Source organism: Amphibalanus amphitrite, unplaced genomic scaffold (assembly GCF_019059575.1).
Source record: "Amphibalanus amphitrite isolate SeventyFive unplaced genomic scaffold, NRLGWU_Aamphi_draft 000229F_arrow, whole genome shotgun sequence".
In the NCBI taxonomy this organism is placed as follows: domain Eukaryota; kingdom Metazoa; phylum Arthropoda; class Thecostraca; order Balanomorpha; family Balanidae; genus Amphibalanus; species Amphibalanus amphitrite.
Genome location: NW_024881724.1, coordinates 248,570 through 265,761, shown reverse-complemented (window position 1 = coordinate 265,761; position 17,192 = coordinate 248,570). Strand labels below are relative to the sequence as shown.

The 17,192-nt window shown below is 47.5% G+C and overlaps 1 protein-coding gene across 1 annotated transcript in view; it reads left to right on the top strand.

Annotated features, from left to right (window-relative positions):
* LOC122385740 overlaps nt 1-16,978 on the top strand; it is a 100,645-nt gene extending 83,667 nt beyond the window's left edge. The window contains exons 14-16 of the mRNA XM_043374209.1: nt 7,758-7,863; nt 10,454-10,639; nt 15,075-16,978. Of these exons, the coding sequence (XP_043230144.1) occupies nt 7,758-7,863; nt 10,454-10,639; nt 15,075-15,941 (1,159 nt within the window). The 3' untranslated portion in view covers nt 15,942-16,978. The remainder of the gene's footprint in view (nt 1-7,757; nt 7,864-10,453; nt 10,640-15,074) is intronic.
* The last annotated feature ends 214 nt before the right edge of the window (nt 16,979-17,192 follow it).

Sequence of the window (17,192 nt, the reverse complement as noted above, 5' to 3'; positions counted from 1 at the left end):
GAGCAGTGAGCACTATCCCTTCTTCGCGCTGTCACACGCGCCCAAACATCAACCACCAAATGCCCCAACACCGGTGTGTCGTTTCGTCGCACAGCGCACAGACTGTCACAAACGCTGCACATGATTGGCGCAGAACTGCGCATGCGCGAACAGCCGAACAAGTATGGCTAAGCTCCGGCTTTACTCCAGTTAGCCGAAGGACACAGCCAGCTTGATCAGCCCGCGCTCCGCCCAAGTTAAGCCTGTTTTGGATGCGCGGGCAGATGTCGGGCTGAGCTACTGCTATCCGCACGTGGGCATAGCTGCGGCATGCCCCAGCTCAGCCCTAGTAAAAAATACATTGGTTTTGATCAAAGTGGGCAAACCCAAGCTAAGCCCAAGCTGCCCGACGCCTGCCACAGTTCAGCCCAAGCGAATTGCTGGCTGGGCTGGGGGGTCACAATATGAAAGCGTCGTGTGATACATGTTTTATGGTCCATTTTACATGACAAATGCGACTATGTGGGTCAGACAGACTTGAGGGCCAGCTTAGGTCACGTTTTGGTCAAGGTCAGGTCAAGGTCAGGTCAAGGTCAGGTCAAATTAGGTCAAATTTCAAAGTTGATATTTTTGCATAAAATGGGTATCGATTCGATGCAGCTCGTCACGGGGAGTTCAATGGTGGTCTCCGTTTTGCGCTACAAGGTCTAGAATTGCTAAAAATTGAGTTCAAAAATTTGACGTCATCAATTTTTAACAGTTTTTTCGCTATAACTTGGCCAAAAAAAGAGGTATCGATCTAAAATTTGGTATGTATATCAAAGAGCGCAGGGAATATCACATATATTCCGGTTTTTTCGAAATTCGAAAATTTTTTGGAATTTTTTTGAGTTTTTCTAAAAAAAATCAATTTTTTAATTTTTGGGGGTCAAAATCCAAAAATTTCGAAAATCCGAGATAGCAGTTTTGTAGCGCCGTCTTTTCTCTACACAACCACATAAAGAACTTTAAAATTGCTTGTTAACTGTAGAACTGGTGAGCGTTTCAAGATGTCATGTTTTTTGCTCATTTTTACTCGAACATGACCTCAGTTTGACCTCAATAACTCCTGACCTGAGGTGACCTGTGACTTGAAATTTTGTGTGAAGGTGTCAAATTGATGTCCGGTAAGGTACCCAAAATTTGGCGGCGCTGCGCGCCGCCGTTTTTTCGCTATTTAAGAAAAACCACAGGGGGGGGCCAAAATGGCCCCCCCCCATCAGGGCGCGGGTTATTCTCATCGTTTATGGAATAGAGCCAGCGATTCTTAAAAGATATCAATCTTTTTAGAATTATCCGGTAAATCGATGGATGTATAACATTATCTTCCCATTATCAGTCACATAAATTGACCGAATCAGATTTGACGTTAAACCAAGGTCAACATTCAAATTTACCTTAATCTTAAAAAAGCTCAACGCAGTCTAGCGTGCCAAAAAGAATGCAGCGCTGTCTTCGTTAAACATAATTTGCTTTTTCGAATTCTGAATATTAATGCTATCGGCTATGAAGAGAAAGATGAACCGCTCGGTAATGAAGCTGTAAAGCAAGCTGGGCTATAGCCTATAACAGCAAGGTGTTCGGACTTTTTAGATAGCCATCCCACCCTTCTGCCTAGGGTGTGAGTAGAATTGCTCAGAGCTTAGCACTCACGACGGTCAAGAAGCTCTGGTACTATTTTCTGTTATTGACTACGTAAGAACACGGCTTTCATTTCCACCAACGTTCTTAGGATGATCATGCATCTGTGATGGTTACATAAGAGATGGCATTATCCGGTTTATTTGTTTTGATATTAATTTCAAATCAATGAATGCCCACTAGGCCAAAGCATATGACCTCTGGACATCTATAAGAAACCGGTTACTTTTGTTAGTCTGCAAGCCGTTTTGCCTCTGTTGCGTGTGTGCTTTTTTACTTGTTTGCCTCCCGCAACCCTCGCAATATAGATGCCCGTTGAAATGTCATTTCCAGGTTGTCCTCAATAACAGTTCTCACGACAGTCAGCTTGCAGTCCTGCCGTGGACAGCCCATCGAAACTTGACGTTAAAACATCCCTTTTACCGAGCTCCGCGTGTCGAGACTGGCCTTTTCCGCCGTCGGGAAGTGACCGCCGCCAATGAACCGGGCCGGAGCTGCAGTAATGACCGTCTTTGTTGGCCGGGCGGCGCGGCGGTCCGGTGGAAAATTCACCGTGCCGATGACCCTATCGGAAAAATTGAATGGCTGTGCGGGGGGGGGGGGCGAGCGGAGGGACAGTCACCGAGGTAGGCTGCCCGAGCCCACGTGTAGTGCATAGCACCACTACGGCCGATTGGCAGCGAGAAGCGGAAAACTAGTGAAATAGGACGTGTCGAGTAGCTATTCCGGTAATTACGTCCTAATCAGCCAAATAGAGGGATGGCGCCTGTCTGACCTCATGACAAAGGTCCCGCCTCAATTTCCCAGCGGAAACTTCACCCATCCGGAGCAGTTTGGGACGGTCGCTCCATCTGGTGATAGGACATAATAGCCGCGCTGCCGCCGCGTGACAGTTGCTACGTTGCCCTGACCGATTGCGAGAGCAGACCTCTGCTGTCTGCAGGCAGGGTAACGTAATGACTGCCATCAGTTTCCAACTTCGGAACACTGGTTTTACATGGAAATCAGTTATGATTATCAACAAAAGCTGGTGAGAGCGCAAAGCATTGGACAAAAGGGTCGAACGAGAAAAACGCGATGCCGGTAAAATAATGTCATTTGGGGATAGTTCACAAGAAGAGCTTCAAAAAGGCTACCGAATATGCTTTTCTAGGGCATTGCAGCTCTGTTCTTTCCCGACGTACCGACGTACCGTACCGATACGGTACGGTACCGTACCGTACCGTACCGTACCGTACCGTACCGTACCGTACGACGTACCGACGGTATATGCGCCGATTTGTCAAATATGGATAATGTGAAATTCGGTGTTTGATGGCTTCTGGTGATATGTCGTTCGACCTGACCTAAACATTGACATTGACCTAAGCCAATGTGACCTGCAATATTGACCTAAGTGCTGATCAAAGTGCTTTCTTCATGTTTTTTTTTTTACGCTCTTTCGAACGAAGCTTACCGCTTATCACTACATGGCTCGTGAGCCGAGTTAGAGGGAGAGGCGTTCAAACACCCTCGCTTTCCGTCCGGCGCTTCGTCTTTCGAACGAAGCTTACCGCTATCACTACATGGCTCGTGAGCCGAGTTAGAGGGAGAGGCGTTCAAACACCCTCGCTTTCCGTCCGGCGAGGGTGGCGCCGAGCACCGGCACGGCGTGGGTTAATATCATATGGAAAAGCCCGTGCTGAGGAAATTCGAATAGTTAGAGAGAAAATCATGTCTGATACACCGGACATTCTGCATTTTCTTCGTCCTCGTTATTGGCCGGCCTTACCAGGAGAATCAGTGCAGAAATAACTGACACTGATTGCCACTGATTGTCTCTATTCCGCGCCTGAATGGTTCCGGGAATCCTTAGCCGGGCCCGATTCCCGGGATCATTGTCATTAGTGTACATTGAGACCGTGTTCTCATGTGAGGGGGACAGCGGCTAGCTGTTAGTGCGTCGCGACGCTTTTTCGTACCTCGTCAGTAGGTATCTATTCCAGATGATAGTTATCCTCCCGAGATGATCAAAGAATGTTGCTCCAGAGATATCACGACCGCTGTTGTATTGCGAACATCTTTGACTGGTTTCTATCCCAGCTACCTTTGTTCTTGTACTTTTGCTTACTTATTTGACAATTTGAACTTGCGTTGCTGAGCTCTGGCGCCAATATGGATTCGAGCAGTGACTTATTCAAGGCTGTCTTTGTGTGATATACCATACAATGGAATAGTGTATCCGGCCTACATACTTTGCCCAGGCGTCCTTCTAGCTCTAAGACGAATATGCATAAATGCATATCTCCTGACGATACGTTGGCGGCTCACAAAAAAAAAACTATGTCGATACTCTAAAATCTAAATAATGTAGGTAAGAAAAGTCACAAATTAATTTCATGCCAACCAGCGATGCCATTCCTTGGGATTTGTCCCAAGATCTTGGGATTTGAACATTAACATTGGGATCTTGTGATTTGCGCTGCATATCTTGGGATCTGGCAGAAGCTGATTTCACTTTGTCTTCTCATGCTGTCGAATGCTTTTTTCCTTGGTCGATGATAAATTTAGGATGGATTTGCCTCACGGACGGTTAATAGCATTCAAACATATTGAAGTAACGGACGAAGCTTGCGATGTTTCTTGCAGGCATTATCTTCCCGAGGTCGCAGGATTATTTTTGTACCATTACTTGTTATGGGTAGGGGAGAGTGGGGCAATGGCGACACCATAAGCATTTTGCTCAATAGCTTAGCTATTTGAAGCTATTTTATGGTGATTTTGATTGTGGTTATAGCCAAAGGAATAGGCTTTCAGATAGCACCCAGTTTTAGTATCTCAGATCACTTATGACAGATTCAGAGCCTACGCGAAAATGTGGTGAAAAATGGAGGTGCAAAAAAGCGAGGGGTAATGCCGGCCACTAAGTGCAATAGCACAAAAAGTCGAAATATCGTCACTGGTATTCATCCTTACACCGTTCTTTCGATGGAAATTTAAGTGAGAATTAACAAACGACAACTGTATTCAGCAGTTAACAGTACACTGCACTGCAACACAACACTGCACTCGCTGCAACACAACAGCGCGGCGCCAACAGAGCAGCAAACTAACACAACCGTAAACACAGCAAGCAAACTAACACAGCTGTAAACACAGCAACCCGAAACGTTGAGCTTTAACGACAGAAGTCACAAACAAAACCGCGTGGAGTCATTCCGGACACGTGTCCGGTATTACCCCGAGGTCAGCTTTATTTTAAGAAAGCAGGCAGCAGTCAAATGCATTGCGCCGCAAACGCCTCACATCCAGCAGTCGCCTAAAAAAGGCTTAATTGAAGGTCATTGCAAAGCACTCAGCACTTCTGAAAATGCGTTAACACATTTCACAGTCAGCAAATAGATGCAACAAAAATTAAAAATCAGATACGAAAAACACATTTAACGCTATAAAAATGAAAATAATGGAGCTACCGTGATAAACTTGCACCACGTGCTAGAATGGCGCTCAACTGAAATGTAAACAACATCAGCTGATTAGTGATGGACAAAGTACTCACTAGAGATGGGTGGCCGGCATTACCCACCGTCCGCCATTGCCCCACTCTCCCCTATAGTAGCAGCTTTCAGTCGCTGTTCGCAACTGGCGCTCATTTGTTTAACCCGCGCCCGGCTGGGGGTCCTGGATTTCCACGCCCTGCTGGGGGGGGTGTTTGAACACCCCCCTTGTAACTCGGCTCCTGGGCCACGTAGCGATACGCGGAAGGCGGCGTTCGAAAGAGCGTCAAAAATAATGACGAAATCACTTCGGTCAATTTTTTGGTCAGGTCAAAGGTCAGGTCACCAGAGGTCATTGAAGGCAAAATTTCGCCGATTTCCAGGTCGAATGTCGAAAACTTCCAAGAAGCCAACACATAACTCGGGAACCAATAGAGCTACAGCGCCGCGGAAAAGCGCATTCGATAGCCCTATTAACGCCCTTTCTGAGTATTTCTCTCAGATTTGACCTAACGTCAACGGTTTTGCCTGCAGGGGGCAAAAACTGCAAAAATAGCCGATTTTTTCGGAAACAGTTTTTCTGCAATAACTTTTGACCCAAGCCTTGTACGGGCTTACTTTTACCGGCATCGTGTTCCTCTCGTCAAGACGCATCGAATGAACTATAACTTGACCTTGAAAGGTCAACTTGAAAATTTGACCTCAGGTCAAGGTCATGACCTGACCGGAAAGGGTCATGTTGCATATCAGTTGATCCGTATCGTCGAGCTGAACACATCTAAGGCGTTTTCATCGCTCTAGCATGCCTCTATCAAAAGTTATTTGCGAAAAACTGTTAGATACCATTTGTGACCTAAGATGACCTCAGGGCATAAACAAGGGTCACGGACACCATTTTCATGTTCTGTGTGTCTAAACCACTTGTAATTCGGTGTTTGGGAGTGTTTATAATGTCTTTCGTCCAAAAGAGGCGCATTTCAATTTTCTCCCATTGACTTATAATGGGGAGGTCGCAAAATTGACCTGACCTTAGGTCATCGATATCAAAATTCTGAGATATACATTTTGTACATGCTATTGCTCTTAGCAATCGCTGAAAGTTTCAAAGCGATCGGTCACTCGGTGTAGCTATGACAGACATTGAAACTTTTTACGAGGTGAGGTCACTTCAAGTGACCTGGTGACCTGACCTTGAATGACCTTGGTCTGAAATTTTCACAACATGTGTAGAATTGATGTATGATAAGGTATACCAAGGAGCGCCGCCGTTTTTGAGATATTCGCGAAAAACCACAAGGGGGGGTGTTCAAACACCCCCCCCCCCCCAGCAGGGCGCGGGTTAATTTCTAACTACCGATCAACGGGGATGGGTGGTTTGGCGGAATGATGTTGGATGGCTATGATTTATGAAAAGCTTTTACAAACATTATGCCTAAAAAATATTTCAGAAAGCGGCTCCCGCACAAAGCGTTTCATTTTACGGTTTTGCTCTATCGAGGCTTATCCGTTGACCGCGAACCAAAATGAGGGCAATTTGTCTTTGACCTCGGAAAAGTGTCTGGTCACCTGACCTCTGGGCTCTGCTGGACCAAAATTAATCAAAGCGTAACCTTGCGACCTTCACAACACTGCTGACGTCTTGTAACTATATAGTCCAGGGGACGAGCTAGGTCCTCGTTTAGACCCCCTCGCCATCGTCGGCTTGAAAATTCATGGGCCCCAGCGGGCACTGGCTTACGCGCAGATTCACAGCATAGGCTTTTCGATTTCGAGATTCACATAAGCTTTTAAGAGCTTGTTTTGGAGCCCATATTTCAAAACTCAGTGGTGGAAAACACTAAAAATCAGCCTGACCTCACTCTATATAGCTTCTCCAAATGTGTCACGAGACAAATTTCGAAATAAATCCAAAATGCCACAGACTTCGTTTCCAAGAAGTTCTAACAGATTCGAACTTTGTGTTTTGGGTCCTTGACCCACCATTGACGGTCGACGAATGACCTGACCATAATAGCAGATACCACCGGCTTCATGTTGTCTAGGCCAGCATCTTCATTTTTCGTGAAGCTCTTATACTCGGTCAGGAACCGATCAGCTGTAGGAGTCCGATCGACCCCCTCCCCCTCCCCTCCCCCCGGCCTCTAGGTACATTAGCTGCTGTAAAGACGCCAATAAGGACAAGGGTGGACCCGAAGAAGAGAAAGTTGAATACTAAACACACTAATATGTCCAAAATAAGCTATGGATTTACTTGGGGTACTCCTAAGGATATGCGATGGGTAGTCTTGGGATTCGAGACGAGAATCTTGGGAAATTCTGGTCGAGATCTTGGGATGGAGTAAAAATGTGGATGGCATCACTGATGCCAACGCTCCTCGCAGATTGTGTCACAGTGGCTCATAGAGTGCATCACAGTGGCCCACAGAATGTATAGGGACCACAGTGGCTCACAGACGGTGTCCTGGTGGTTTACAGAATCTGCCACATCGGCTCGCAGAATTTTTGGAGTGAGGGTCTCTCCTTCGATCGGCAAAGTTCGGATCGTGCAAGATGCATGATTCATACCAATCGTCGTCCTTTAGCTCAGCAAATATCGATGACATGTCATCGTTTGTGTTTCAGGCTATTTCTCAAATCACCGGCGAACCCTGACTTGCTCTACATTATCTTCTTTCTGCACAATCAGCTGACGATCACAGTTCTTCTAGTTCTGATCTTCGGCAGCAAGGTAAGAATGGAAAACACATAGCTCACTTGCAAGCACATACATAGGTAATACGTTACTGACAACACATAGCCTGCTGGCTTATAAATGCCTATAGTAACTGACATGCACGCAGCACACTCGCTAAAAAGGGATACCTAATGATAGTACTGTAATAAAGAGCTGAACGAAGTGACCTGACTCGGTCACCTCATTCACACAACGACTTGTTGGCCTGACCTGACTTAAGTTGGCTAAAGGACTCCAGAAAAAAGAGTGAAATAATGTTAATATCGTGTCTCGCTCAGTGAGTGCAACATGAAAAGAAGTATTAAAAAGCATGCGATGTGTTAGCCGACCAAATGAAAAAAGGCTCCAACAGAACTGAGACAAACATGTTGTTGATCGTTTATAAGTATACGAGGAAGGATACTTTATGAGTTTCTTTTAATGTAACGTCAACCTTCTGGGAGCGGCAGCGTTATTACAGCATACCTACTGTTTTTGTTGTGAGCGCTATTACAGCATTCTGTTTTTCATTTTATTTCACCTATCAAAAGATACAATTGCAGCTTTTGTTGCTGACGGTTCTTTTCTTTTTAATAACGGAGACGGCAATGGCCTAACCGTGCGGTCCAAAATGGCGGGTGTGCGCCCCATCGGGCTCCCACCGAGCTCTCCTAGCGGTCATTACAGTGCTGGCGCCGAGGGGAACGAGAGCCGCGGCGGCGGCGGTTGGGGTCGGCCGCGCCGTCCACCGACCTGTGGGACGTGGCAGGCACCGGAACGGGCGTTTATCCGGACTTTTTGCCGCCTCTGCTGAGGTGTATACAGACGGTATGCTATTTACATCGCCACCAGCGCCGCCGCCGGGTTCCATTCAGAGGCGAAGAGCAGCCGCCGGCCCGCTGCTGTTATGATGTCCGGAAGCCACGACAGCGTGAGGCCTTCCAGGCAGCTTCAAATGTACGAGTAACTGGAGCTTGTTAGATGGGAAGTTGTATCCCAAAAGTGAAAAGGTACTACAACTAACGGGCCAGCGGCGCTGTGTATCAAACGGAGATATTTGAGTGGAGGGGATGCTTGAGGATTATTGTTTGCTTGCAGACTTATGGTTCCTTAATCCTACTTACTTGAGAGTCACTTGTTGGTCTGGTCAGTTAGGGTTGTGGCTCTTTGTAATGATCTTAACCCTCGCCGGCACAGGCCATTTTTTAATGATCGTATGTATGTACTACAAATGCAACATTGCCCATTGCATCGCTAGTTTCGATCATCTTAACTATTTCGTTTGCTTTGAATGCGTCTTCAATTTGAAAGCATGCCTACTTACCTTCTTCTTTTCCGCTCCTCTCTCTTTCAACCATCCCATCCTCTGCCGCGCAGCCGCCCCAGCAAAGGGCAATTCGCTAGCGAATGCGAGAAATGATATTGCGTTTCGCCTACTTATGAGGCAGATGGTCAAATAAGGAAGGATGCTCGAGATGAATGATACAGAAGTTATGAAGGGCGTGATTTTCGTGGGCGGCGCAGTTTCGTAAATTGCGCTGCTGACGTTAACGAGGCAGCGTCATCGGGCAAAATACAAAATGACCCAACCAAAGAGGGACGAAAATGTGTTACTTAGGTATACAGCTGCTATTGCACAACTATTATGTGGCACCCTTCACAATTTTACTTCCCATTTCAGAATCACGTTGCAATACATCGCTTGGATTGACCGCGAAAAAATATGAAGCATATGTTGTTACGGGGTAAAATACTCGTTTTAAATGTTTACAATGCAACAGCTCATCATATCATAAAAACTTCTGCTTGTTAGATTTAAATCATGTCTTGCATGATGTCAAATAAGTTTTCTGGTCATTCGGGTTGGTTGGTTTATCACGCCAAATCACCAATCGGTTGCATGATACGTAACGTAATCCTTGATATTGTTGATCTGACGACACCTTGTCTAGATAGTAGATATGCTGCCTAGAGTCATCATGTCCAGGAAGATATCGACGGCTCATTCAGTGTTGTATATTATATCATACCGCCTCTGGACAAATCTGTCCGTTCCCTCAGTGACCCTCCCCAGTCCCCGGTGATCACCTTGCCATCCACGAAAGAGTTAGGTACTGGATAAGGTTGTGGTCTTAAAGGGGGCTCATATTCTTGTATCACCATATTCAGGAAAAAGAAAATGTTGGCATTGCAACACTCCATTAAACCCATTTCAGGTATTAAGTAGAGTGATGAACCCTACTCAATGGATCGTTATTTATCCTGCCGTTTCTTTGCATCATTAAAGAATATTATTTTGGGTATCGCAGACTACGCCCTTTTTTACAAAAAAAAAGTTTTTTTTTTGCCCGTCCTTCACAAAAAAGTCTACGATAGGTGCTTAGGTAGTTACCGAATGAAATACAGCTCAGGCGTGACAATGCCAGGATGTTCGGAGGAAGTGATGAAAACAAGTGAAGGGTTCCAAGAATTCGTATCGAATCCGTTTGTTTGTCAATCATTTAAGTGCTTCAGCGATTTTCTTTCTTTCTTTCTTTCTTTCTTCCTTTCTTTCTTTCTTTCTTTCTCCTCCCTCTGCTAACCCTCTTTTGACATTTCTCCGCAGGTCTACATGGTGATGAAGGGCCAGGGCCGCTCGGAAGGTGCCAACTCGTCGGCCCTAAAGCCGTCATCGGCCAAGTTTCTGGGCGGCAGCAAAAACTCAGAGCCAGTTGGGTCGAATCCGGCGCCGACCATCGGCGGCTCCATGGGCTCGCTGGACCTCTTCAAGCTGTCCGACGTCAACATACAGGTGATTACTGACGCGTATCGGGTGTGTGGATCGGAGGGATCAGCACTCAGCAAATAACTATATAGGCGACTGTTTAATGTTGATACTGGCATGTCCCTTGAACTCTGGAAGGGTATGTTGCAAATAAATTTGCTTAACCAGTTCCAATTATTCTAAATTCGTTAAGCTTTGCATCGCATCGCATTGTCCTCAACAAACGTTTCGTGGTTCATTTTAAACGCAACCGTGTCTAAGCCATATCATTCCCCTTCTTCCAACATGGAAAGCTTGTGTCTCATTTATCTACTATCAACCATGCTCGAGTTCGCGCCTCCTTTATAGGTTAGCTGGTCCGCGTTTCCCGGTGGATAGGTAGGCTTGCCCGCTGAACAGCCGGGTACTGCGGGTTGCATACCCATCAGTAAACCCGGCCGACTGCGAGGCCTGCTTCAACGCAGACTCAACCGGCTCGGCGTCAAAGTTGATATGAGTGATATTAAATTTTTATTAGAAGTGGAACTTTTAGATAATACTGCGTTATTTTATTTCCTGTTTTCTCGCATTCTACCTATGATCGGTATGTTGTCGTCTCATGGATGCTTTCTTTCGTCTTAAAATGATCGAGTTCGGGATGCAGTTGTTTCCCATCTTTTTCCCAAATGATTAGGGTTGGCTTTTGTTAACATCACTTTGGTCGGTAGGTATTTGGCTTGTCTTCGGTTTCCTAATATCTTGAAATGGACATTACTTGCAGGGACCTTAGTACATTACTCCCAGAAGACCGGCTGGTCTGGGTACCCTAACCAAACAAAATAAAAGATAATCACTATCTTGGGGACATGGGCTGAACACTGAGCAGCCGCGGGTCCGAGCTAGCTTAGCCGTAACGACTGTCGGCATATTCCGACAGAATGGGCTGAGCAGCCCCCGAGTTCTGGCGTGGGATCTAAATGTAATGAGCAGAAGCCGAAAACATGGCACAGATGGACTTTGCCTGTCGTAGTCTGTTGGTCCCGCTGCAAATCACTTTTCCCACATGCATTTACATTTTGTTTTATGACACAGACAGATGGGCAGACAGACACAAGACTTCCAAGCCCAGCCCAGCTTTTATTTTTGCTCTCTCACCGAATGATCTTTCTGGACATGCTTTCCATTTCCCAGTTTCGAATCAAGAAGCGTATTAATAATGCAAACTAGCCTCAACGCGGTAATGGTGGTCAGTTAAAGTACGGTGTAGACATTGTACCTACATCAGAGAGACACGCACTGTTGGGCGTAGACAATCCATATAACCCTGATCCTATAGATGGACCCATCACTGCCTTATCATCTGCCATGGAACAAAGTACTAACACGTCCCCTGACTCTCTAGTGCACCGCCCACGGTGTGGCCGCGCCAGGACGTCGGTGCTCTGTCGCCGCCGATGGGGGGTCACCGGGGTCACGACTGTGATTGTCAGCTGCGCGGCCGTGCGGCGGCCCGACAGTCGGTCCCGGCGGGTCCCGGGGGGTTCATGTGCTCCCAACAGTCATCAGCTGTCGTCTCGCCGCGCTGAGTCACACTGCTCACACGTATCGACCCCAGCACGCGCCGAAGGCCAGGTCACCAAAGGTCAGAGGTCAGGGACGCGTGGACAGCAAGTTGGGGGGTGTGCGTGGAGCCAGGAGGCAGGCTACGTCAGTTCGATGCAGGGAAGTCATTGCCAGCTGAACGACATGCTTTCTTGTAAGCATTCATCCTGATACTGACGTGTTATTTGTAGTTATTTAATGGGATCCTAAATCTAAACAAAATCTAAGATAACCATCCAGGTAACAAACTATCATCTGAAGTAATTAAACAAGTATTATTCTCTGTTTTCCTGCTGTTAACTGTTCTGCAGATTCCAAGGTTCGTCCAGTTCGTAGACATCACGTCATTAGCAACATCGATCGACATTTCTGGAGACGAACCCGGACTCATCAAAACAACCTCGCGCTTGATATGAAAACCGTATTCTTGATGCACAAGCATTCCATTTGACGTAACATCTGGTTATAAAACTAGTCACCCATTAGCCGCCTATTAAATTCAAGGAAAATTATCTAGGCTCAACGCTGAAGTCGGTGAACTTCAGTCTGTTCGGCAGTCCGTGATTTTTCTTTGGACGTCTACACAGGTGAATGCTCAGTCGTTGGGATTTCAGATAATTTTCACATTAAGAAATAAAAATATGAATTAGTGACATTTTAGCCTGCCCAGCGAAAACGTCTTTTTATAAACTGTCTGCTTACCTTAAAGCTTAAATACCGGCAGCGGGTGCAACGCATAGCAAAATCCGAACTAATAATCCAAAGGAGGCTCTTTTACCCTCTACCTATAGGGCATACCGCTATTGCGCCCCCCCCCCCCGATTTTTAGCCTAGTTAATCGCGTCATTTTATTATTTATTCGGAAATGTCCCCAACCCTTGACGTGGCGTATTGCAGGCCAGTGTTTCACTCGGACGTGTCTCCAGGCCATTGTCGAACAGATAGCAGGCTGGCGGTCGTGTTCCGAGGCAAAATGATAGTAGTCCGGCAAGCACAGGTCATGTTTAGGGACGCAGTGTCCGTTTCGTAGGCGCGGACAGTGTTTACGGCCTAATACCTGACCTGATGACCGTCTTTAACTGGACCCAGGGGCTGTGCTGAAACGATAAAGAACCAGACTGCATGGTGGAATTTGGCCGGAGGCGGTCGCGGGGCCGGCTCGGCAGGAGAGTATCGATCTCGGGACGCTCGGTCAGAGGCCCGGCTGGAGAGGTGGCACCGGCTGGGTGAGGGTGACCCCGAACCCCGCCCGGAGAACAACTATATCAGCCGCCGCTAATATCGCGGTATTTCTGCGCCCAGGACTTCCATTCCCTCGCGGTAGATCAGACTTTATAGCCAACGATTGGGAGAAATTAGTCATAATTGATGTTATTAGCGTAGGGACTACCTTAGCGCTGTTGTAAGTATGACCATTGGAACATTTTCGGTTGAAGCATCCAAAGGTTAACCCTATTAATGGCAGGCTCCTGGCTACCCCTATTAGTGGCAGGGGGGGCTGTTTACGACCCCCCCCCCCCGATATCTCGAGATCTAACGGGCCGATTTTCAAAATTCAAACGGCATTCGATTTCGCTTAACGTGATCTACATTTCAAAAAAAAAATGTCAATAGGGGGGTAGAGGGGGATAAAAACGGGCAAATTGCAGATACATTTTACTGTTTATCACGGCCAGGTTTCTGAACCAATCTTAATGCAACTTTTGCCGGTCGATAGAGAATGAACCAGGAATTCACATGGATCCTAAAAATATGCATTTTCAAAAATCATAGGCGGATACAGATCATTGAGATTGGGGGTACACAAAAAGTATAGTAAATAAGGTTTTTGTTGGTACTGTTTCTAAAAAGGGTGGCAACTGGCAATGGTCTTGTTACGTTACAATTTTCTTATGAGAGAACGACTACAATTGTATTGGTCATGCATAGGCGGTGTCAGGGCACCTATGTTGGGAGGTAAAACATAACCCCCCCCCCCCTTTTTGGACGCCTGGATCCGCCTATTATAGCAAAAACGTGTCAAAAGAGGATGCACAATAACTTTGTATATGTTATCACATGATACCTTTCATTCACTGTTCGTAAAACTGGTGCATACATTTATAATACATCAGCATCGTGATCTTCGCCCAAATGACTCGCTTCACGAATAGGACCCCCCAATTCCCAGTGCTCTGGAGCCGCCCCTGGTAAAGTTATGAACTTGAAATTTTCAGGGAATGTGCCCGATTTAGTTTTAGGAAAAGTCAGAAAATTTCAGCATCGTAGCTTCAGCGGTTTCGGAGATATTCCCGAAAAACCTGAGGGGTGGATGAAAACAATCCCCCCCTGCCACTAATAGGGTTAATATGTAGATTGTAGAATCATTCCAAAGCTAGCATTTCGACAAGCAAAGCTGTCGCCGGATTGGAAGAGCACTTCAGACATAAAGCCGTCCAGAGTAGGCATATTTACGATGCGAAAAGCGTCCTTGCTTGCGTCAAACCCTGTTAGTGATACTCGACGTAAATGTAATATCAGTGAAGCTCTGAATATACCAAAGTGGTACGCATGCACTGCCAATGACGTTTATTTGATCTTGTCATCCTGGATAATTGAATTATTTCGTAATGTGCGCTGGAGCTCATCCTGGATGTTCAAGCTTGAAATTAGTCCCTGAAATTAGTTCGCAGCAGGACCTAAAATCCATCACGATAAGCCCTGCTAAGTGCACATTTGTTATATGTAGACTAACTTTCACCTCTAGCCAGTACGGTATTAGTTTGTCCTTACCATACCACCGCCAATAGGTATGCATCTCACTACCTTTGTAAGTACGAATTAAGTGTGTAAGTTAACCTCTCTTTGTGACGTTACCCGCCCCCTCTCTGTCCTTCCTCAGAACGAGCTGGACAAGGTGACGCGCTACCTGGAGCTGCTCGTGTCGCGGGGCAGGCCACTCGGTGACGATACCTGGCACGCCCAGCTGGAGGCCATGCTGGCGGCCGCGCGCGGCGAGAGCGCCCACCGCGCCGTCGACCGGGCCATGCAGGACGGCATGGGCATCGCGCCGTCGCCCAAGGTGGACTCGATGTTGGCCCAGGTCACCGGTCAGCTGGTGACAACCGTGATCCGGGAACACACTGCGCCGACCGGCGAGGCTCGGCTCGAGACCCCGCCGCCGTCGGTAGCCCCGTCGGCGCCGCCGGCTGAGGTCGGGCCCTCGGTGGTGCTCGGGTTCGAGGGAGTGGTGGTGGACGGTGGACGGGCGCCGCAGCAGGGTGCGACCCAGCGCCAGGAAGTGGCGGTGGACGCGACTCCGTACGTGGTGATGGCCGAGGCGCAGGTGCAGACGTGTGCGGCCGGGCGCGGCCAGAAGCGCCACTCGGCCACGCAGACGATCCGCACCATGGCGGCTCCGCTGGCGTCTGTGCCGACCGAGACCGACATCAGCTCCTCCGGGTCATCACTGCGCCCCTCCAGCTCCGGCTCCGACTCCAGCCGCTCCTCCGGCTCCGGCTCCGGCTCCGACTCCGGCTCCGGCTGCGACCCGGCCGACTCGGCCTCCGAGGACTCCGGCAGCACGTGCGAGTGCGCGCGGTGCGGAGCCAAGGGAGTGCGACCGCCCGCGGCGGCACCGCCAGAGGCCGGGTCGGCGCGTCTTCCCGTAACCAGAAAGAGGAACGCGAGGCACCGGCGGCGGCCGCGGTCGCTGCAGGCCATCCGGCTGAGCGATCGTTCTCGGTTTACCGAGGCAGTGACAGTGTGAGTGGTGACTGCCGCGGGACGGTGTCAGTGTCAGACAGTGACACGTTACAGTGACAGTGTCAGACGGTGCTAGAAGCAGCGGTGAGCTGTGGTATGTCCGAGGACGCGATATGTGTAAGAACAGGTGAGAACAGTGGTGAACAGAGGTGGTGGGGACTGGCAGAGACGGTCGTCGGTCATAGTGCATGGCGGGATGGCCTAAGGACAGTGAGGTATGAATGCTGGTGGGACCTGTGTGTGGCAATGGATATTGATGGGATTAGATTGTGCTGTGTTGGGTCGGCTCCTTGGTTACCGAGCAAAACTATTAGTGGGTTCATTCAGTCCAGAAATCGATGTTTTGCTCATTGATGTGCATAATGCTTCGAAAGTCTCTTCTTCAAAACGTGATGTGCTTGATATGTGTATTGTTTTTGTCGTTTTGAAAAGTACGAGTATTTCACTTTTGAACTGTTCGTTGTAATTTTCCTGTTGAATGTTAAATATTGATTTTAGCTCCCAGGCAATAAATAAAAAAAGTTTACAAAAGAATTAGATCTCTTCGTGATCAATATCAATTTCATCTCGCGTTGATTTTCATTCATTCAGTTAATCTCCAATATTTAGGTATAATCCGTTGGGAGGGAGCCAATGTCATTATTAAACCCTGCGTTGCGGATGAACGTTAATTAGATACTTTAATTTGGCCAGGAGGAGACTGTAATAATCGACTCTGGCGAGTGTTTCATATGGGATGACGGATTCGTAGTGTCGCTCGAGTATGTAACGGTGTTGGTTTGAGTGTAAGGATGCAGCCGAGTCTGGCATTTGTCGTGTCCGGTCCGGACCGCCGCTGGTCTCGGCCCGTGGTCTCGGACCGCGCTGGTCCCGGACCGCTGCGGCCTCTCGTTGTCCGCTGTCGGTCAGTGAGGGACCGATCGGTATGTGGTCGGTCATTCACATCCGGCGCTCAATGTCTCGCTGTGTCAGACATGTGCCATAATGCCAAACGTATCTTTATTGCCGTTGTCTTCAGCTGTTAATGCAATGAAGAGAGCAGCTCTTTCTGTGACTTGTAGTTTGTGGCGTTATTTTTGGGTGTCTGAAAAGCGAAGCGTGCTCTGGTTTGTTCACAATCAATTACAATTATTCCGACTTTTTATTATTCAAATTTAGCACCCATAGTCACGATCGCGCTTGCGAGACTGGCTTATCTATGTATAAACCAATCAACAGTCCTTCGATGTGTTCAATTTTCGTTACAGTTAGACAA